The following is a 22,704-nucleotide window of genomic DNA, read 5'->3' on the forward strand; positions in this document are numbered from 1 at the left end:
TTGTGATATAAACTTTTCATCCTTTCAGACTATCCCAAATAACTCACTATGCTCTCTTTCAAGTTCATGGCCTCTTTTTTAAATTAAATAAATAAATAAATACATATAATATATATGTATATATATACACATATATATGGGGTGTGGGTGCACACACACACACACACACACACACACACACACACATATATATATATATGTATATATATATATATATATATTCACAATTACCTCAGTCTATATGTCATTTGAATGGATGTTTTGAAATTTATGTTAATGTCAAACTTTCATCTGAGGTCTTTCTTGAGACATAACCCTGAAATATGAAGTAAATCATATAAGATTTACAACTTGTTTTAAACAATTTATTCATTGTGAGATGCCAAAAGTGAAGCTAGGGTCTCCCTCCACATACACTTGCTTTTTTTATGTGTTTGATGTGAACATAACATAGATAATGTGAGAAGATAATTGTAAGATATAATCAGTTCAGACTCAAATATATGACAAAGCATTGCTAAGTATTACTAACATGCTGAACACTAGGTATCCAGAAATTAATCATATTTTATACTGAATCATTTTACTCTTTGATTAGCATCTCTTCACTTTGCCTCATGTAGACTGTAGCAAACATGTGGGTGATTTCCAGGCATTCCCAGTGTATGTGTCTCATGTGTGATAGAACAAACACTTGTAAATTCTCTGTGGCACTTTACTTTCGCTCTTTCTTATCTATCTCCACAGATTCTCTTAGAGAAAAATGGTTCTGACAAATGGTTCTTCAGTAACAGAATTCATTCTCTTGGGTTTAACGGACAACCCTGACCTCCAAATACCCCTGTTCTTAGTTTTTCTAGTAATGTATATGATCACCGCCTTCGGAAATTTGACTTTGATCATTCTAATTGTTCTGAACTCTCACCTTCATACACCTATGTACTTTTTCCTCTTTAACTTGTCTTTCATAGACCTCTGCTATTCTTCTGTTGTTACACCCAAAATGCTGATGAACTTCTTAGTAAAGAAGAATGTTATTGGTTTTGCAGGATGTATGACCCAGCTCTACTTCTTTTGTTTTTTTGTCATCTCTGAGTGTTATGTCTTGACAGCAATGGCCTATGATCGCTATGTGGCTATCTGCAATCCACTCATGTATAATGTTGCCATGTCCCCTAAGGTCTGTTCCTTCCTTATGTTTGGTTCATATTTGATGGGGTTTTTTGATGCCATGATCCACACCGGATGCATCCTGAGACTGACCTTTTGTGATGGGAACACCATCAATCACTACTTCTGTGATCTCCTGCCTTTGATGAAGCTCTCCTGCACCAGCACCTTTGTCAATGAGATTGAGATTTTCATTGTAGGGGGTTTCCTGTCCAGGTGACTCAACTGGCCCAACTCTAAGGTCTGCAACTATGATGGCTATTCTTGGTTGTCTGTTAGACTATATGTGGGATGAACCATAATCCAGACACTAAGGGTACACTTGTGATCAGATTTTGAGTCAAGAAACAACACGTCTTCAATCCATACCTTGTGTCAGGAAGACAAAGACTTTTAATCCAGAATTGGAGGCTGGAAGACACATGCGTTTAATCCAGACCTTGAGTCTGGAAGGCACATCTTTAATTTGCTGGAAGCCTATATAAGGACAATCGAATATGGAAAGTTTTGTTCTTCACCTGCTTGCCTTTCCCCTGTTATCAATTCCTTTTCTTCACTGGCATTATAGCCTGCTTCTTCAGGATTCCAGCATATACTGAATACAAGTTGGGACACGCAGCCTCATGGGACTGAGCAGCTACTAGATTCTTGGACTTTCTATTGATAACTAGCCATTGTTGGACTGCAGCCTGTAAGTCATTCCAATAAATTCCTGTATATATGCATACATATGTGTGTGTGTGTGTGTGTGTGTAGAGACAGAAAGAGAGGGAGAATGGGAGAAATGGAGGGAGAGAGATTCGTTACATAAGTTCCTTGACTCTAGAGAACCTTAACTAATATGCCAATCAAGACAGATACTCTATTCTCTTGACTAGAAAGGATTTTTAGTTTTTATTTGTTGCTGTTGTTGTTGTTGTTTGAATGTGCTTTACTGCTACCCAACAATGGTTTTGGTTTGTTGCTGTTGTGTTGTGTTCATATAATGGGATGGATTTGTGTTCCGTTTGAATATTCCACTTTGTTTATTTTGTTATGTTTTATGGGATTCTTCTTACAGGAAATCCATTCTTCTTCACTAGGAATTGGGTTTTGCTGCTATTTAATGAAGAAGGGGAAATGGCTGCATATCCTGTTGTGTGTTTCCTACAGTCATGGAGTGGGATTGAAGTAGGAGACACTTGCACACATCACTTGTGTCTCTGGTAAGAGTCAGGTACATAGGATTTTGACCTCGATTGAAGGCAAATGTCATCAGGGATGAATTCTATCTATGAAATGAATGGTGGTATGAGGTTGTGAAATGAGGAATAATAAGGAAAGGGAGAGCAGAGCATGTATTATGAATGAGGGAGAAAGTACATGGTTTGAGGTTATGAGAGGTAGTAAAGTGATTATTGTAGGTGCAGAAACATAGAAAACAATATTTTGGTGTAGAGGATAGCCACAAAAGTCATTGCTTCTGAGATAAAAATTAAAACAGCTGCTTCCTAATTAGAGTACAAAATTATCAGAAACTTTATTGACAAATACAGAAAAAAATCTAAGTGTAATTTCAAAGTGACAAAATTTAGTAATAACATGAGATAGGCAACATTATGTCAGTATACCATACTTCATGCTAGAATAGTAAGTATGCTCCACCCATGGACTGTCATTGGTATCAACATTCACAAGAGGAGAGAGGACTGCTCTGTTAGATCACTTGAGCCCTTATGAGGATAATGATTTCTGTGAGAGTAGACTACTTTGGGCCAGAATTCTCTTGCCAGTATCTCCCTGCTTCCAAGCAAGTTACAACTTGTCTTTCCCCAGTGAACAGGGAATGAACATTACATTAGCAGGGCTTTCTGTGGCTCAGCAACTGATGATGTGTGATAGTGCTGCACAGCTAGTAATGGTGTACTGGCAGAGTATGTTCTGAATTCCCCTGGATCTTTCCTATGTGCAGCTTGCATCCAGCAACAGCTGTTTTCACTGCATTGCTGTCTCAGGTTCAATCACCAGGCTACACCTCTGCTACATACTCTGTCACTTGAGCAGATCCAGTCTGATGTCCATGCTTGTGTTTCAAACATCAAGATTTTCTGTTTATTAATCTCCTCATGTTGATTCTTTGAGCAGTTTACTCCTGGTGATCATTAACTGTGGTCAGTGTAGTGGCTGGAGCAAGTTGTGCCCTGGAAGCAATATCAGTGATGGCAGTAAGGGACCCATGAGGCACCTCAAGTTCACTCATGGGAGAAGTCCATTGGCACGTACAGTGATGATTTGTCAGTCTTTGGAGGAATCTGGGTAGCAGCTTGGAAAAGGGGCACAAAACCTTCTCCTTTATTTAACTAAGTTCATCTACTCATGGTTTTTATGTCTCCATCTTACATGGAAATCCTAATGTACTTCTGTGGATTTCTCTCTTTGTGGCAATTAATAAAGTAAAATCGCATACTATATTGTCCTTTCTGTTTGTCTTCTTGAACTTAGTGTATATGCTTGCAAAATTTATCCAAACTTTAGAATGAACCTCTGCTTCATTCCTTTTTATGGCGAAATAATGTTCTGAAGAAGGGATATAGCACATTGTATCTATCCATTCAGTAGTTAACATATAGCAGAGTTAAGTTTATACAAAATGAACCCCATGCTTTCTTGTGAGATTTTTGTTTCATTTTGTTTTGTTTTGATATTTACTATTTTATTGGTTTTTGTTTTGTTTTGAGAAGGAACATAAAGTTGAGTGGATAAAGAGTTTAGGAGATCTGGAAGGTGTTGGGAAGCAAAATGATGAAGAAAATAAAATACATAAGAATACTTTAATAAAAGTATAAAAACAAGCGTTTTAGTGACTTATGAATAATGCCCTAATAAATACACATATAAACCTATACCCAGATTTATTATGTGGACTTCTTTCCACTTCGGATATATTTAGAGATAGAATTGGTATCACCCATAGTAACTGTTTCTACCTTTTGGAACCGTGATTCTGGACTATTAAACCAAGATTTTTTTTTGTTTTATTGCTCATGGTTGTGAACAACATGTGAAGGAATGTCAAACCTGCTCCATTTTCATAAACATTTGTTAAGGTTCTTTGCAGCATGAATCCTAATTGGTCTTAATAAAAACCAGAGCCAAATATTGGGGTTAATGCTGAAAGATCAGAGAGACAAAGGAACAAACCACAGCCAGCTCTCACCTCGCCAACTCCTCAGCCGAAAAGGACTGAGCTCCTTGCTCCTCTGCCTTATGCTCCTTTCTCTTCCCAGCCATATCACTTCCTTTCTCAACCTCCCTAGTGCTAGGATTAAAGGCGTGTGTGCCTCCCCAGTACTGGGAGCAAAGGCATGAGATCCCAAGTGCTGGGATTAAAGGTGTATGCTACCATTGCCTGAACTCTATGGCTATCTAGTGGCTGGCTTTACCCTCTGAAATTCAGGCAAGCTTTTTTTGTTAGATCATACACAAAATATCCTCTCAGTCCTTCTTTTACATTCCCTATCCTAGGGTTGGTTTTGGTGGAGTTTATAATAAAACCAGCTTAAACTGAAGTGAGTATCCTGTGAGTTTAGCAGTAGGAGGTAAAATACTCTGAAAAAAATATTTTCAAACCAACTGCAGGATGCAATCCACTGGAAGATGTAGGAGTAATGTCAATACTCAAATACTGTCTGTTCCCATTGTCTGTGATATTTCTCAAGGTATCAGGAGAGGGCATCCATAAAGGAGATCCTCACAGAAATAGCAGCATTAGGGGCAGCAGCTATGAACCATTTAGAAATGGACACTTGGAAATCCTACTGAAGATACACTGAATCCACAGGCTTTGAGAGGAGTCTCAGTTGTCTATAAGTAAACTTGATTTTCATGTGTGCTCAAGGTTAGCATAAGGCAATCCTCTGCCAAGATCTGCCCTGTGAACATCAACTTTCTTACCAGCTGGTTATAAAAGCCCCATCACCCTTGCAATGAGGATGATAAGGGGAGAAAGGGCATTTTTTTTGTTTTTCAAGACAGGGTTTCTCTGTGTAGTTTTGCGCCTTTCCTAGAACTCACTTGGTAGCACAGGCTGGCCTTGAACTGACAGAGATCTGCCTGGCTCTGCCTCCCAAGTGCTGGGATTAAAGGTGTGTACCACCACTGCCTGGCAAAAAAGGCAATTTTTGAAAGTAACATTAATTAATTGGAAGAGACTAGCAACTCCTAATATTGAGACAAACATTTTATACCAATCATTCATAACCAATTATGGACACAGAAAAACTGGCTAGGAGCAGATGGAATTTTTGAGAGAATTTCTAAGGTTTTAATGTAATTTTATTTACACTCACTGGTCTGTTTTCCCTAGGGAAATTTTCTATACCAAAATAGGATGAGCAAGCCATGGGAAACAAGCCAGTAAGCAATATTACTCCGTGGCCTCTGCTTCAGTTCCTGTGGCTAGGTTTCTGCCTTGAGCTCTTTCCCTGACTCACTTTGATAATGAACTGTGCTATACAGATGCAAACTGAAATAATCCTTTCTTTCTCAGGTGGCCTTTGCTCATGATGTTCTACCACACCAATAGAAATTTAGGTAAGACATCATGCAGGAGCAGATAACACAACTCCCAGAAAATTATATATTTTGCCAATTGCACAATACCTCCTTGTAACTCCTGGTTAAATATAAAATAAAGGGTACTGCTGTTGGTCTTGCTGGTCAACTAAGACTAAGTCTTATTGCTGAAAGCAACATTGCAGCTGGGGGTTTCTCCAGTTCCACTGGGGCCCACAGCTGCTCAGACCCAAGTAAACACACAGAAGCTTATATTAATTAAAACTGTAGGGCCTAATGGCTCGGGCTTCTTGCTAGCTAGATCTTACATCTTAAATTAACCCATTTCTATGTCTATAACTTGCCACGTGGTTTGTGGCTTATGGGAATCTTTATATCTTGCTTCTCCTGACTCAACCTTCCACTACCAAGAATTCTCCTCTCTGTTTATTCTGCCTATGCTATACTTCGTGCCTGGCTACTGGCCAATCAGCATTTTATTTATCAATCAATCAGAGCAACACACTCACAGCATACAGAAAGACATCCCCAGCACATCATGCACTTTAATGATAGGACACAGAAATCAAACTAGAACTGAACTGGAAGCATCTACCCTTTTGGCTAGTTTTGTGAATGCAGAAAATGTCATACAGAATGCTGGGAGAGAAAAGTTACCAACACTCACCCAAATGTGAACCCTAGAACCTGTAATATCTTCCTGTCAGGCTTGATGTTCTCATTAGCTCAATAGCAGCATGACTGTTCTAGGAGTACCCAATCATTATACATTTGAGGTTCACTCAACAGGAGGGAATTCTGGATGGTACTGTATTTGTAACCCTGCTTAGAAGCCCATAGAAAGGATGGCCATAAGCTTTGTCAAGGAACCTACTAATTTTGTTTTGCTGATGAATATGATGTTAAATGATATTTTTAAATGCATGCTTCTACCCATAAATTATATTGTCTTAGCCTTCAGCAGAGAAGTTTTGCTTAGTAGAGAGTAGCAAAGTTAATGCAGAGACATATAAAGCTGGTCAAAGCACTGAGAATAGGTTAAAAGTTGAGTATTCATCTTTAAATGGGGCATCTGTATTAACCCCATGTCTCAGAAAATAATCATGGAAGAGAATCAAGAAAACAATAAGACCAAAGGACAGGAGATGTGAAATGAAGTGTTGTCACTGGGATATGATATAAGCATTGCATTCATGAACTTACAGTAACTATGATTACCTCCACATGATGGAACATCTGGTAAACCTAAGGCATCCACAAGAAAAAGTGTGAGCCTGGCCGGTGAAGAGAATACTGGTGGACCCTGGTTCAGAGGGAAAGGAGAGGAGGAGGAAAAAAGGAAGCACCTGCTCTCTCTACCTTTCATGCATGCACTGCAGTATCACAGCATGAGATCAGCAGAGAGAGTGTTAAGTGAAGGTCTACCACCCCATTTCCCTGGGAGAGATATGGAGGGTAGGCTGCTCCCCAGATGCCCATCTACCCTAGGACCCTGTGTATCCTGGGTCTGAAGGGACTGTGAAACCCCTCCCTTAGGGTGGGAGAGAAGGCACAAATGGGGCCAGACCAGTCCATGAGAACCCACCACTTCCTGAAGAATTATTGGAAATTACTGGCTGCTAGAGGAGTCATTTCTTCCAGTGGTGTAGCCACTGGTAAGTTTTCCATGTTCTAGTAAACAACTGCTTCTCACGCTCATAAGAACAACTGTAGGTAAACATACTTAGTGAGTCCCAAACAAAATTTAAGTCTAGGGGAGAAATAGCATGAAAACAGGACAGCGACCTGTTGGGAACAAGAAGGTTTCAGGGAAACTGGAAGTGGAATAAGAGTGGGTGGTGAGGGTGAAAATCACAAGAACATTTTATAAATACATGAAATTGTCAAAGAAGGATCAATCAGAATCCTGGAACCATATTTAATCCCCATATATTTGTAACTTCTATCCAGATTTTGTAGATTAGGAGCAGACGTAAAGCATATTCAAATGTGTACATGGTTATAGATATTGACTAACATGGTTAGATTTTAAAAATAATGAGATATTAATCTGATGTCTGAATGATTTGTACCCTTGTGACAATCATTCTATGAATAACCTGAATTTTTTTCATTTAATTGAAATCAATCACTTTGCTATCCTTTGGGAGTTTCATAGAGCACTAATCAAGATGCTATTCTTAGATCTACATGAACAACCTGGAGGTGAGTGGGGTAATGAAGGGCAAGGTTCGAGGGAAAGAGAGCTTAGGGGAGTGGGACATCCCAGCTGGATCAAGAACAGAGAGGGAGAACAAGGAATAAGAGACCATGATAAATGAAGACCACATGAGAATAGGAAGAAGCAAAGTGCTAGAGAGGTCCCCAGAAATCCACAAAGATACCTTCATAATAGACTACTGGCAGTGGGTGAGAGAAAGCCCGAACTGACCTACTCTGGTGATAAGATGGCCAAACACCCTACCTGTCTTGCTAGAAATCTCAATCAATGACTAAGGGAAGCAGAAGCGAAGATCCACGACCAGGCCCCAGGTGGAGCTCCAGGAGTCCAACTGGCAAGAAAGAGGAGCGATTGTATGAGTGAGAATTGTTGAGACCAAGATTGGAAAAATCACAGGGACAAATAGGCAAATGAATGGAAACACATGAACTATGAACCAGTAGATGAGGAGCCCCCAACTAGATGAGGGTCTCTGGATAAGTGAGACAGTTGATTGGCTTGAACTGTTTGGGAGGCACCCAGGCAGTGGGACTGGGACCTGTCCTCAGTGCATTAGGTGGCTGTTTGGAACCTGAGGCTTATACAGGGTCAGTTGGCTCAGCCTGGGAGGAGGGGACTGGACCTGCCTGGACTGAATCTACCAGTTTGAACTCAATCCTCAGGGGAGTCTTTACCCTGGAGGAGATGGGAATGGGGGTTGAGTGGGCTAGGATGAAAGTGGGGAGGTGTGGGATGGGGGAGAACAAGAGAATCCATGGCTGATATGTAAAATTAAATTAAATTATAAAATAAAATTAAAAAAAGAAAAAGAAAAAAATAAAATAAAAAAGATCCAGCAAAAAAGATGCTATTCTTTTAAATTTCAAGTAATATTCCTGATTATTACATTTCTAAGATTTGCTAAAATTTCAAAAAAAACTACATGTACAAAGTGTGTTGATCTACAACTTCGTCTTAAAATTACTCTGTAGGACTTTAGAATCAAGACAATGCTTCTCTTTCACAACAACTATGATATTTTTGTTGATATTCATTGTTAGATGACATTTTGAAAACTGAAATCATGGTAAAATGAACAATTAGCTTATCCATGTCTTGGGTTTCCTTTATTATTAGATATTTAACTGAAAATTGAATTCCTTGCACACAAGTCAACTTGAATTACCTATTTTTTAAAAATTCATACACACATTATAATAAAAAAATAGCAAATGATAGTCCATGTACATCTCCAAATATGTGAACATGAGCAAGAGTAAATGGACTCAGTAACATGTACTACTTATAAATAACTTTTTTAGTGAGGATAAATCTGTTTCAAAGGTTTTCACACTACATAGTTATACATTTATTCATAATAACTTACATTTCATTTTATTTATTTATTTTTTTCTCCAAGAGAACCATTCAAGTTCATCCTAAATTAAGGAAATGGGAGAAAGGAAGTAGAGAGAGGAGACAGTAATTGATGAACACATCATCAGTATATTTCCTGGAACTGTACTGTAATGGTTCCAATTAGTCTTAGCGTCTCTTTTATATATATATAAATATATTTAATATTTAAATTACTTAATATTACATATCAGCCAAGGATAACACTGTCCTCCCTACTCCTGCCCCCTCCACCCTCCCCTCAACACCCCCCAGTCCCATCTCCTCCAGGGCAAAGACTACTCTGGGGATTCAGCTCAACTTGGTAGATTCAGTCCAGGCAGGTCCAGTTCCCTCCTCCCAGGCTGTGCAAAGTGTCCCTCCATAGGCCCCAAGTTCCAAATAGCCAGCTCATGCACTAAGGACAGGTCCCGGTCCCACTGCCTGGGTGCCTCCCAAACAGTTCAATCTAATCAACTGTCTCACATATCCAGAGGGCCTGAACCAGTTGGGGGTTCCTCATCTATTGGTTCATAGTTCATGTGTTTACTATAGTTTGGCTATTTGTCCCTGTGCTTTATCCAACCTTGGTCTCAACAATTCTCGCTCATACAAACCCTCCCTTTTTTGTCAATTGGACTCCTGGAGATCCACCTGGGGCCTGGCTGTGGATCTCTGCATCTGCTTCCATCAGTCATTGGTTGAGATTTCTAGCAAGACAGGTAGGGTGTTTGGCCATCCTATCACCAGAGTAGGTCAGTTTGGAATTTCTCTCAACCATTGCCAGCAGTCTATTGTGGAGGCATCTTTATGGATTTCTGGGGACCTTTCTATTTAGCCTACAAAACAATAAGAGATCACTGTAATTTGCTAACATTTATCCCTATTGTATTTTCTTCTCCCATATTTTAGGTCACATTAGACCTCTTCCTCTTGTGTTTTTTGGTACTACAGAACAGAATACCTGTGTTTATTTTTCTGAGCCTGGTTTATTTTATTAACCAGAAAATCTTCTGTTCTTTGCATCCTCCTTCACATGAATCAATTTTCTTGTTTATGCTTGAAAGTGTCTATGAAAGCTCTGTCCAACTCATCTTAATTATTTTGATGGAGGTCCCAAAGACTGGGTAGAAGAGGTGTCCTAAAAGAGAAGCCAATGATAGTATGGTATTGGGGATCACAGAGTAGTTGTATTTGGGAGGAAATTCCACACTACTTTTCTACTACACAATTGTTGGATAAGCATTCTCCCTAGCATTTGATGTTTGTTTTCTTGATGAAAACCATTCATATAGAACTTAAATATATAAAATAAAATTTAAAATAACCTTACATGAGGTAAATGAGAGTGATCAAGTAAAAAGTAAGACAGAGAAACAGAGACAGAGAGAAACAGAGAGAGATAGAGACAGAGACAGAAGGACAGAGATTGCAGTTGATAGTCTATCCTACATGGCCATCCCCAAATACCTTAACATAAGAGTACCATAAATGAATTCACTAAACTATATGTGTATGTATATGCCTGTGTATGTATGTAACAATGAATAATAAGAGGTCATAAACTTGAGAGATAAAAAAAAGGAAAGGAGATGGGTGGAAATAATTTAAGTAAAGTACTTATGCCTGAAATTCTAAACATTAAAATAAAATATTTTGAAACATTTATACGTGTATAGAATGTATCTTGGTAATATGCATTCCCTTTACTTGCCACAGCTGCCACTGAACAAATGCCCCCAACCCACCACCATCTTCCATTCAAATTAGTTTCATTTTTAAAATGTAAAACCCTAATGAATTGCCAGTTTTTCACTATGCAATGTCTTCTTTGTTTCAACTCACATCTTCTGACCTAACATCCATTTTGACAGATATCATCTTTCTTATTCATACTCTCATTCATATTAGGTTTACACAGGATTTCTTTTTCTATCTCCTCACTTTCATTCTGTTTCCTTAAAATTAAAGTGGGTCTCACATAGACAGAATATGTTCACATCTTGTTTTGCTTCACTGAATCACCCTAAGTCTTTTACAAAAGAATTAGTTGATTTTTTTTTCCTACATAACCATTGATGGTTGAAGAGCTCAACAATATTTTACTACTTTATTATGTAGACTTATGATAGTTTTTTTTTCTCAACTTGCTATATTCTTTTTAGGATTGATATGTTCTGGTAATAGTTTACTTTTCAGGGATGATTCCATTTGAATCTTTTCCAATTTTTTGACAGTTGCAATAGATTTGCATTTTATGATTACTATAAAACTCAAAGAAAATATCTTACCAAGTATGTCTTAATAAGACAAAAACTTATTTTTTAGAGTTGTCTTATCCTTGTGATATCCAACTGTTAGGTAAGAGATGAAGATGCTAAGATAGTAAAATGATTTCATTTTATAAATTGAACTTTTCCAAATTGCATGTGAGATCACTATGGTTCTGTATGATGCGGTGCCTACTGAAATATAGTATTTCAAAGTAATATGTGATAAAGACAATGTTGATGCAATAGAACACAGCTCTTACCTAAAATGGAAAAAAAAAGTTCATTCTTGAGCCATTTTGAGTGAACATGGTCAGGCAAAAAAACATTTTTAGGTTACCTCAAATCCCATTTTTCAGTGTGAAAAGAGTTTCTTGAAGTTTTATAGTTTTATAGAACCAATGAAGTCATACATCAAGGTGAAACAGTTGGTGGGTACATCAGAAAGGCAATTATATCAAGATGGAGGAGCTATAGGCCCAAGAAGTTATCTGATTATATTCTTAGCTTTTAGGGTGGTAGAAGCTTGTAGTCTGATAAATGAATCAACTCCATTGTTTTGGTCTATTATTCAAGCCATGTTAGTTCTGACACAGAGCTGGGCAAGAAATATCTATTGGAGTGTGAGGCTAATGCTAGCTGAAGATAATTAACATCTAGGCTTACAAATTTCAAACCTGACCAGTTATTGCAGTTTTAATCAGTCAAGTTTTTTTTGTTGTTGTTTTGGTTTGGTTTTTTTTTTTTTTTTTTTTTTTTTTTTTGGTTTTTCGAGACAGGGTTTCTCTGTGTAGCTTTGTGCCTTTCCTGGAACTCGCTTTGGAGACCAAGCTGGCCTCGAACTCTCAGAGATTGACCTGCCTCTGCCTCGTGAGTGCTGGGATTAAAGGCGAGTGCCACCACCGCCTGGCCTCAGTCAAGCTTTGAAACTAGTTTCCTTCTAGGAAAATATGTTTCACAATGATGTATGCATAAAAAGAATGTTGTAGTCACTAGACCTTGGTCTTTATATAAGAATTATTACATGAATACCTGGGACCTACAGAGTCTGAGTCTAAAGTCTAAGTCTCCTCTGTCTGTCTGTCTGTCTGACTGTCTGTCTGTCTCTCTCTCTCCTTTTTTCCACCCTTTCTCCCCCTTCTCTCTGCCCTCTCACTTTCTGCTGGACCTTCTTCTCAGGACCTTTTATTGCTAAAACATGATAACACTGATGTATGTCCTTATCTGCCTACAAATAAAATTTAATGAGAATTTCATCACTTATTGCTAAAAACATACTTCAGTCTCTTCTGCACTTCTGATTTTTCATTCATAATTTGCATGGCAATCTCTCTCCCTCCCTCATCTTAGAAAGTGTACAGAATACACAAATACTTGATTTTTCTAGTTAGGTAAGCTATGGACCCTTGAGCTAGCTACAGACCTATGTAACAGGCTTTTTCTCTTGGGCCACTAACCAGCTCCCAAATCAAGACATGGAGACTTACTAGTTATGAATGCTAGGCCTTATTTTAACTCTTATTTTAATATGTTTCTCTTATGTAAATTTTGCCTTGGGACTTTTTACCCTTTTCTCTAAACGTCATACTGTGTAGGCTGGCTGGCTGGCTGAACCTGGGGCATCTCCCTCTTGCTCTCCCTCATCTCTTCCTTCTCTCTTCTTCTACTTATTCTCTCTGCCTACTAGCCCCTCTTATCCCTCTCCTGCCTAGCTATTGACCTTCAGATTTTTATCAGAACAATCAGGTGCCTTAGGCAGACAAGGGGAAACAAATGCAACATATCTTTACATAATTAAACAAATGCAGCATAAACAAAAGTAACACATTAAATTGTTAACAAAGTCAGCAGAAACTAATGTAACACATTTTACACAGTTATATTAATATTCTGTAGCATAAATAAATGTAACACATCTTTACATAGTTATATTCCACAACAGATCTGATTTTGAAATTGAAAGCTAGCTTTTGAGATTTTAAGGTAGCTAGACAAGCATAAGCAGCTTCAAGACCATTGGTGATGGGCCATTCCTTAAAGGAGAACTCCCACAAAATAAGCTGTCTGCAAAGCTGATCAACTGATAAAAGCTTTTATGACTATGGAAAGTTTGGTCCACAGAGTACAAAATATTTATTAACTGGATTCTTTGCCAAAAAAAAAAAAATAGAACGTTGACAAATTTTAATTTGATATGGTAAGTATCATTTGAATCCATTTTTAATTTATTTTATTTTTAAATACTGTTTTGATGTTCCTATATTATGGTCTCATTGTATAGTCCAGGCTGTCCTGGGAGTGGCAGAACAGGCCATGCTGACCTGAAACTCACAGTCTTCTAGCCCTAACCTCTTGAAGATTAATGTTACAGTATCATGTCACTTGATGGAACTTTATTTTTTATTTTATTATTTATTTATTTATATTTATTCATTTCTTTCTTTCTTTCTTTCTTTATTTATTTATTTATTTAATGCCCGATGCTGTTTATTGCAGGAGGGAGGAGTTCTTAAATACAGGCTTACAGCACAATGGGAGAACCCTGGAGGGAAGAAAATTTGTTACAGATGTTTTACAATCTTGCATCTAAGCTGTTTATGCCCATTATGTAGGATACACAGACAAGGAACTTTCCTTAAGCATTAAGGAGGGTGGAACCCGGCAGGGAATTAGCATAGGGAGGATATCAAGGTCAAGGTCAGCAAGCAAGGGAACAGTTACCCAAAACAGGGGCCAGGACCCTACAGGTCCCTAAACTTCTGACTTAGGTTGCATGGAATGTCAGCAGGTCACCTTACCTGTTATGGAGATGGCTGCCCAGGCCACACAGGTGCTCTGCCTTAGGTTGGTGAGTGCCCCCCAGGCATTACCCATCTCTGAATACTCATTATCATACAGGCTCAATCCTGTGTGAGCTGCAGAGTTAACTGCTGCCAAAGATCCCAAAGTGGCACTGGGCTTGCTATCTGTGTGTTCGACACAGAAAAGACCAACAGAAGTCCTACCCACCCATAGCCAGTAGGAAACTGGGAACTGATCCATTCCCTTTTTTAATGAGCCTTACTGCAAATTGGAGTCCTTTTAAGATGGTATCCTAAAAGCAAATGGAACTTGAGTTTATAAATTTATAATTTTCAAAACCAATTGAAATGTATATAACTATTGAATTAAATTTATCATGCACAATAGAACAAAAGATTAACTAGCTGTGGTAGCTACTTTTGCTGCCAGGGTCTCCACTATACTAGCTGTAGTAAGCAATTATGAAATGGTAATCCCAGAAACTTTAGCAGCAGTGGCCACCACTGCTATAACAGCAACAACGGCAGCAGAAATGTCAAATTCTCTTCTGGAGCATGTGGACATCCACTGTCATGGATACAACTCCAGGAACACAAGCCACCAAGGCCCATTTTTCTTGATCCCAGCATGACTTAAGCTGGCAGCTCTGCAAAAGAACAACTAAGAACCATAAAGAAAAAACAGGCAGCTCATAAGGAACATAACTAATGGTCTTATATGCGCTACATTCAGGTTCATAAACTTTAAGGTATCTTCAAAGGGGGACTAAATGAATTTCAGGAGGCCAATAAATGTTGCACAGAGCCACTTCTGAAAAGTAGGTACTACACCAGCTTGAAGAGGATTGTGAAAATGAAAAGGCTTAGCTGGCATGCTACTGTTAACAAATGGAGGTCAGTGACCTTCAGGGTTATCCTTAATCTCCAAGGTGTCTGGGTGACATGTTCTCAAACATACTTGAAAAAGCAGTTACCATATATTACCTTCTGGAGAATCCAACCACATGGCTACAGTTCCTAGGCTTACATTAATGCTTGCCAAAGCTGGCCATATTGGGCTCTCAATCCCCATTGGCATCAGAAGGGGAGAGTTTTTCATGAAGGCCCAATAGGTCTCTGTCTTGTTGGGCTTCAGCAGCAGCCACAGGGTGCACACAGCACTCAGGAATCCAAAGAGAAACCTCATTGTCCTGAGGAAAGACATAAACAGAACCCCGGGCCCACACCAACACCATATCGGGTCTCCTCCAAATGCCAGTAGAAAGATCCTTCCATTGCACCAGAGGGTGATTTGCAACAGGAAACCTGCAGTGCTTATCTGCAGTGGATACCCCAGCAGAATCCACTGATAAAGAATCTAAAATATATAAAACAAGGGAAAGAATTAAATGAGGAGAGGAATGATGAGTCCCTAGTTCCCCCCTTTTTTAATTTAGTAAAATATTTTTGTTTGTTTGTTTGTTTTTAATAGTTCAAAATTTTTCTTTTATTTTTTAAAATTAATTAATTAATTTTTCTATTTTCAGCTTGATACAGTATGTATTCTTATCTTAATAGTGAAATATCTCATTAAGGCTTGCTCAGTAATTGAGTAAAACCAAAACTTATTATAAGCCATAGTCGTCCTAGGGTCCCCCATGCTATATATATATATATATATATATATATATATATATATATATATATATATATATATATATATATCCTCCATGGTTCTGTGGGTTGTAGTCTGATTGTTCTTTATTTTATATCTAGAATCCACTTATGAGTGAGTACATACCATGTTTGTCCTTCTGGGTTTGGGTTACCTCACTCAGGATGATTTTTTCTAGTTCCATCCATTTGCCTGCAAATTTCATTCTTTCATTGTTTTTCTCTGCTGAGTAGTACTCCACTGTGTATATGTACCGCATTTTCTTAATCCATTCTTCAGTTGATGGGCTTCCAGGTTGTTTCCAGGTTCTGGCTATTACAAATAGTGCTGCTATGAACATAGTTAAGCATGTATCTTTGTGGTATGAATCAGTGTCCGTTGGGTATATGCCCAAGAGTGGGATGGTTGGGTCTTGAGGTAGTTCAATTCCTAATTTTCTGAGAAACCACCATACTGATTTCCACAGTGGTTGTACAAGTTTACATTCCCACCAACAGTGGAGGAGTGTTCCCTTTGCTCCACATCCTCTCCAACATTGACTGTCATTAGTGTTTTATCATAGCCATTCTGACAGGTGTAAGGTGGTATCTCAGAGTCGGTTTGCTTTGCATTTCTCTGATCATTAAGGATGTTGAGCATTTCTTTAAATGTCTTTCAGCCATTTGTGATTCTTGTTTTGTGAATTCTCTGTTTAGCTCTTTAGCCCATTTTTTAATTGGATTGTTTAGTATTTTAATTGGATTTGTTTAGTTTCTTGAGTTCTTTATATACTGTGGAGATCAATGCTCTGTCAGATGTGGGGTTGATGAAGATCTTTCCCCATTCTATAGACTGTCTTTTTGTCTTATTGACCGTGTCTTTTGCCCTGCAAAAGCTTCTCGGTTTCAAGAGGTCCCATTTATTAATTGTTGTGTTCAGGGTCTGTGCTGTTGGTGTTATATTTAGGAAGTGGTCTCTGGTGTCAATGCATTCAAGAGTACTTCCTACTTTCTCTTCTATTAAGTTTAGTGTAACTGGATTTATGTTGAGGTCTTTGATTCACTTGGACTTGAGTTTTGTGCATGGTGACAGATATGGATCTATTTGTAATCTTTTACATATTGACATCCAGTTATTCCAGCACCATTTGTTGAAGGAACTTTAATATATTTTATCCAACACACTGAAATGTTGAGAGGACCTGGGTGACCATATGCAACCCCTAAAATATATTAAGATGGTGTGATAGTGAAGTATCTTGGTGCACAGGCACTGAGAACAAAAGTATCAAAATAAAAATCTCCAGTGACTGTTAGATCAGCATCCCTGGAAGCATATAGGAAATAAAAGAAACCAACAAACATATACAGAAGAAGAGTTTTTCCTTAAATAAGAGCAACCTAGGGGCCGCAGACTCTCTGTGGGAGTAGTGACTTCTGGCACATGGCACTTGGGCATGGAGGGTTTAATGCAGTGGAAAGGGGTTGTGATGGAAGATTCCATCTGTTGAACACTTCCCCAGCATTGTCAAAATGATAGATACCTGTGGAGGGAAGCTCCTTGGATCCTTCCATCCCACAGATGTCATTAGCTAAGTCAATGTTCCTATCTGGAGATGTGCTGGCCACCTGAGGTTTTTAGTCATTAACTCTTTAGTGACAGTGTCCTAGGTGCTTTTCCTATGCACACCAGATGTTAGAAGCATGTCTCTTAATCTATTCCATCTGAAAGCTAAATATATAGGTAAGGTTAGAGAAAGGAGCTCAGTGGTTCAGAATTAGTCTAACCTACTTGCATTCATCCACAGAGCTATAACAAACAAACAAAAAACAAGCAGAAAGAGATTTAAAAATATATTTGCAAAAAATTCTTCTAAGAAAACCTGAAGCGTGTTATGACATATTATGGAAATCTTTGCAACTAGGCTTAAAGATGAACCAAAGGCTGAGGGGCCCCCAACTGGATCAGGCCCTCTGAATAGGTGAGACAGTTGATTGACTTGATCTGTTTGGGAGGCATCTAGGCAGTGGTACCAGGTCCTGTGCTCATTGCATGAGTTGACTGTTTGAAACCTGGGGCTTATGCAGGGATGCTTGGCTCAGTCTGGGAGGAGGGGACTGGACCTGCCTGGACTGAGTCTACCAGGTTGATCTCAGTCCTTGGGGGAGGCTTTGCCCTGGAGTAGGTGGGAATGGGGAGTGGGCTGGGGGGAAAAAGAGGGGGAAAGAAGGGGGGAGAACAAGGGAATCCATGGCTGATATGTAGAACTGAATGGTATTGTAAAATAAAATAAAAGGAAAAAAATAAAAAATTAAAAAAAAAGAAATTCTGGGGATAGACTCTATGAAATATTAACATTGAAGACATGGTTTAAAAAAAAGCTGAGAAATAACCAAAATAATAGTTTTCCTTGAAGAGACAGTAGTTGGAAGATGGGGGTTCAATATTGGCTCAAATCCGGAGGATGTGTAATCTCCAAAGAACAGGACACAACTGAATGGTGTATTGAGTCCCCAGGGAAGTAAAGGCCCATCATGGGTAAGCATCTAAATGCCATCACCTCATCTCCTTTTCATATCTGCAATGTTTCCTAGGAAGAAGCTAAGAAAGACTCTATCTTGCTTATAACTGATTTCTTTATGCAATTACTCTTATATGAGATGTCTGGTATTTCTTTAGGAGTTGAGGATGAATAAAATGAATGCGGTTTATTTTTTCTTATTTCCCTTTAGTGAATTATGACTATGATTATTAAATATATCAAGGATTCAAAAATGTGTCCAGAGCACATAAGAAATTAATTTTATGCACCATCCTTTTAGAATAAAAGGAACTAGTGTTTCGGAGCCTGATATGGTCTTTCCAGAATAACAGGGACATATACCAATGAAAGAGGTCCATAAAATTTCTCTCTAAAATAGGGTTTTAAAAATCTATCCATACTAAAATCTCAAATGTATTGAATACATTTACTGAGAAGTAAATATTATATAAATGGTTTTATGATGTATAATACTCATTTTGACCACATATCCTAGATGAAATCGTGCATCATTGAGGCTCATTCACATATTACTATCCTCTATGTTGATACACATTTGTGTGTTTGTGTAAATATACCTTTAATGAAAAGATAGTTTAAGGTGAGTTTTCTTACCAAATCACCAATAACTGATGTTAATATGTTGAACATTAGATTTCTAAACACTTTTTATTTTGCAAAATTGAACTTTTTTCCCCCTGGGGTGTTTTTATTTCCCACTAGCTCCAGCGACCAACATTCTTTGTCCATTTATGTGAATATAAATGTTAATAGAGGAGATGATGCGGTTTTCTTCTAAAGTGAGCTTTTCCTGTTGTTATTATTTTTGTTTTTATGTTTTCATAATGGCTTTATATCAAAATGAGTCCGACAATTAATAATATGTATTTTTCTATCTATGAAAAGCAATTTTAATGTTCAAGAGAAATTTGGAGAAAAATATCCTGGATATACAGAGAATGGTCAGAGTCCGTAGACATGCAAGTTGCAGTATTCTTTTTCAATATGCTGCATTTCCATTACGTATGGCATTTTCTCTAGATTTATGAATTTTTGTTACACTGGCTGTATCATAACCAGTCACAGACTCAATTTCTTCTGCTTGATATTGGAAATAATTCTTATGACTCTAAGTATACTGAAATCCCGTCTGGATATAGGTTACCATCAGATGACTAAAATGTTTCCCTTCATCAAGAGCAGAGCGGTGGTGGTGTAAGCCTTTAATCCCAGCACTCAGGAGGCAGAGCCAGGCGGATCTCTGTGAGTTTGAGGACAGCCTGGTCTATAGAGTGAGATCCAGGACAGGCACCAAAACTAAGAGAAGAAACCCTGTCTTAGAAAACAAAACAAACAAACACACAAACAAAAAACAAAAAGAAAAAGAAACAGACCGAAGTGAAGAAGGGATTAGAAGAGAGAAGGACAATTATGTCCTTGTGCATCCAGTTTGCATTTTATCCTTGATTTTCAAGTTGTCAAATTAGCATATTTAGGTCACTGGGCTAAGCTTTGAGGTGCACTAGTGAAACCCTTTACTGTATTCAACCTCTGAGATGTTAATTGAAGAAGACAATGCTGTTCCTTATTCTGGTAGCTTGAAAGGTGGGCTCAAGACTTTGAAGCTATTTGTTTTTTGACATTCACACAAGAAACTGACATTTGAAGGGGAAGATGTGTTTTTAAATTCCTTTCTTTCCCCCTGAAATATCACTTATTTTTCCAACTCCACAGATTCTCTGGAAGAAGAATGGCTTTTGAAAATGATTCTTTTCTAACTAAATTCATTCTCTTGAGGATAACAGACCAACCTGACCTTAAAATACCATTGTTCCTCCGTTTTCTGGTAATATACATGATCATTGCATTGGGGAATTTGACTTTGATCATTCTGATTGTGTTGAATTCTCACCTCCACACACCCATGTACTTTTTCCTGTTTAACTTGTCTTGCATTCATCACTGTTATTCTTTTGCGATTACACCCAAAATGCTGATAAACTTTATACAACAAAAAGGAATGTTGTCTCTTACTTGGGATGTATGACCCAGATCTACTTCCTTTTTTTTGCCATTTCTGAATGTTGTGTTCTGACTTCAATGGCCTATGATCGCTATAGCTATCTACAATCCACTCTTGTATAATGTTGCCTTGTCTCCTAAGATGTGTTCCTATCTAATGCTTGGTTCATATTTGATGGGGTTTTCTGGTGCCATGATCCACACTGGACGCATCCTCAGATTGACCTTCTGTCATGGGAACACCATCAACCACTACTTCTGTGATGTCCTCCCTTTACTGCAGCTCTCCTGCACCAGCACCTATGCCAATGAGATAGAGCTGTTCATTGTAACAGGAAAAGAAATCATTGTGCCCACAGTCATTATCTTTACCTCTTATGGTTTCATCCTTTCCAGCATCCTCAACATAAGATCCACTGAAAGAAGGTCCAAAGCCTTCAGCACCCGCAGTTCCCATATGCTTGCTGTTTGTCTATTCTTTGGATCAGGTGCATTCATGTATCTCAAACCTACCTCAGCTGTATCTATGGATGAGGGAAAATTTTCTTTTATTTTTTATACCATTGTGGTTCCCATGATGAACCCTTTAATCTACAGCTTGAGGAACAAAGTTGTTAAAGTGGCTGTGAGAAAAACCTTGAGCAGGAGAATGTATTGATCAGACACTGAATCTCTCTGAGCCTGTAGGTAAACCATGGGGAGAGTATGTTTGCTATTTTTGATATATTTTTGTATTTAATATATTTTATCATAGTATATTACATTTAGTATGTTTTGTTTAAAATATATTAACATCAGTTTTTTTTTTTTATTTTCTGTGGGGGCCCACAGAGGCTCCCTAATAAGGTTTTACTCAAGGTCAGAAGTCTAACCTTGCTTTACCCAACAGGGCTTGCATAATAGAATGATTTGGCCAGGAGAGTGTTTACCAGGTGTTTTGAAGGGTCTACACTTGGCTGTATTTTGTGCTTTGATCTTGAAAGGGCAAGGTCTTTTGCCTCTCCCCTTAGTAGTGTATAAAAAGTCCATTAGAATAAATCTCAAGGCAACTGGGTATTGACGCAGGGCCTTCCAAAGCTATCCTGTGTCTCTGTCTTTCTCTCCATCTACGCCTATATTTCTATCTAATACTTCCTCATTCCTCTCTGCTCCCCCCAAGAACCCTTTGACAGGTTAGAACTGGACTCCTACACTTTTTGTATTCATTGAAATTGGAAATTATCTGGTTTTCATCATTTTCTTTTATATATATTTTGTTTTCTCATTGTGTGTAAAGTTGATACTTTTCTCATTGTACTTCTTTTAGAATAGTATTAAGTAGTTCTCTTTTGTTGTTTGTTATTATAGACATTATCATTGGAGATATTGAAAACTTTTCTCATATTAATTAAAATAAAGTTGTCTGCATGCCTATGTGGATAACTGGAAATATTTGCCATTTGAATTGAAATATGAAATCCTCTTTGTGTCTCTGTGTTCTTGTCTTTCGATCCTCTACTGGACAAGAATGTTTTTACCTTCTAATGCCAGTATTTATTTAATAGGTATTAAGTAGATGTTTAATTAAATATGTATTTATTTAATTAATAGTCAAATAGGTATTTAATACATATTTCTGCATCGGCCATTGTTTATGACCTACTGCAAGTGTACTTGTGGTTGCACAGAACATTGTCTCACTACATGTTTGATGTTTATCTTGTAAATATAAACAAGCAATTTTTTTTTGCTAAAATACACTATTGCAAGCATAATATTGAAGCTCATGAGAATAATAGTTTACATAATGATTCAAGATTCTTAAAGAAAGTTCGTGAACCTTTGGACTCTTGATTTCAAGCCTATTACCCTGTTTAATATACCTTCCACCTAAAATGAAATATGATGACATTTCTAATGTAGTATTATTTTTCTTTGCTTATGAGCTATACATTCAAATATTCACTTTTTTGTGGCAGCCATATTTATTCAGTAAAACTGTTTGCTGGCTCTTTCCTTGTTTAAAACATATGATGTGTGTCTTGCTGGTGAAGTTAAAGATGATTGATTCAAGCTGAGATCTGACTTACTTTGGAAAAAAGCTCAAAATGTTTTAAGAAGCATTTTGTTAAGGTCCT

The 22,704-nt window shown here is 37.8% G+C and overlaps 1 protein-coding gene and 1 pseudogene across 1 annotated transcript; both read left to right on the forward strand.

The window, feature by feature from the left end:
* Positions 1-763: 763 nt before the first annotated feature.
* On the forward strand, positions 764-1,390 carry LOC114687777 (olfactory receptor 8B3-like). Its single transcript, XM_028862410.1, has one exon. It carries the CDS (start codon positions 764-766, stop codon positions 1,388-1,390), a length of 627 nt encoding a protein of 208 aa, XP_028718243.1.
* An 18,925-nt stretch (positions 1,391-20,315) lies between these two features.
* On the forward strand, positions 20,316-21,245 carry LOC114687775 (annotated as a pseudogene).
* Positions 21,246-22,704: the final 1,459 nt, after the last annotated feature.

The sequence above is a fragment of the Peromyscus leucopus genome, chromosome 7 (genome assembly GCF_004664715.2).
Source record: "Peromyscus leucopus breed LL Stock chromosome 7, UCI_PerLeu_2.1, whole genome shotgun sequence".
NCBI lineage: Eukaryota > Metazoa > Chordata > Mammalia > Rodentia > Cricetidae > Peromyscus > Peromyscus leucopus.

Excerpts from the sequence above, each read along its gene's own strand:
- LOC114687777 (XM_028862410.1), top strand. The coding sequence starts at position 764 with ATGGTTCTGACAAATGGTTCTTCAGTAACAGAATTCATTCTCTTGGGT.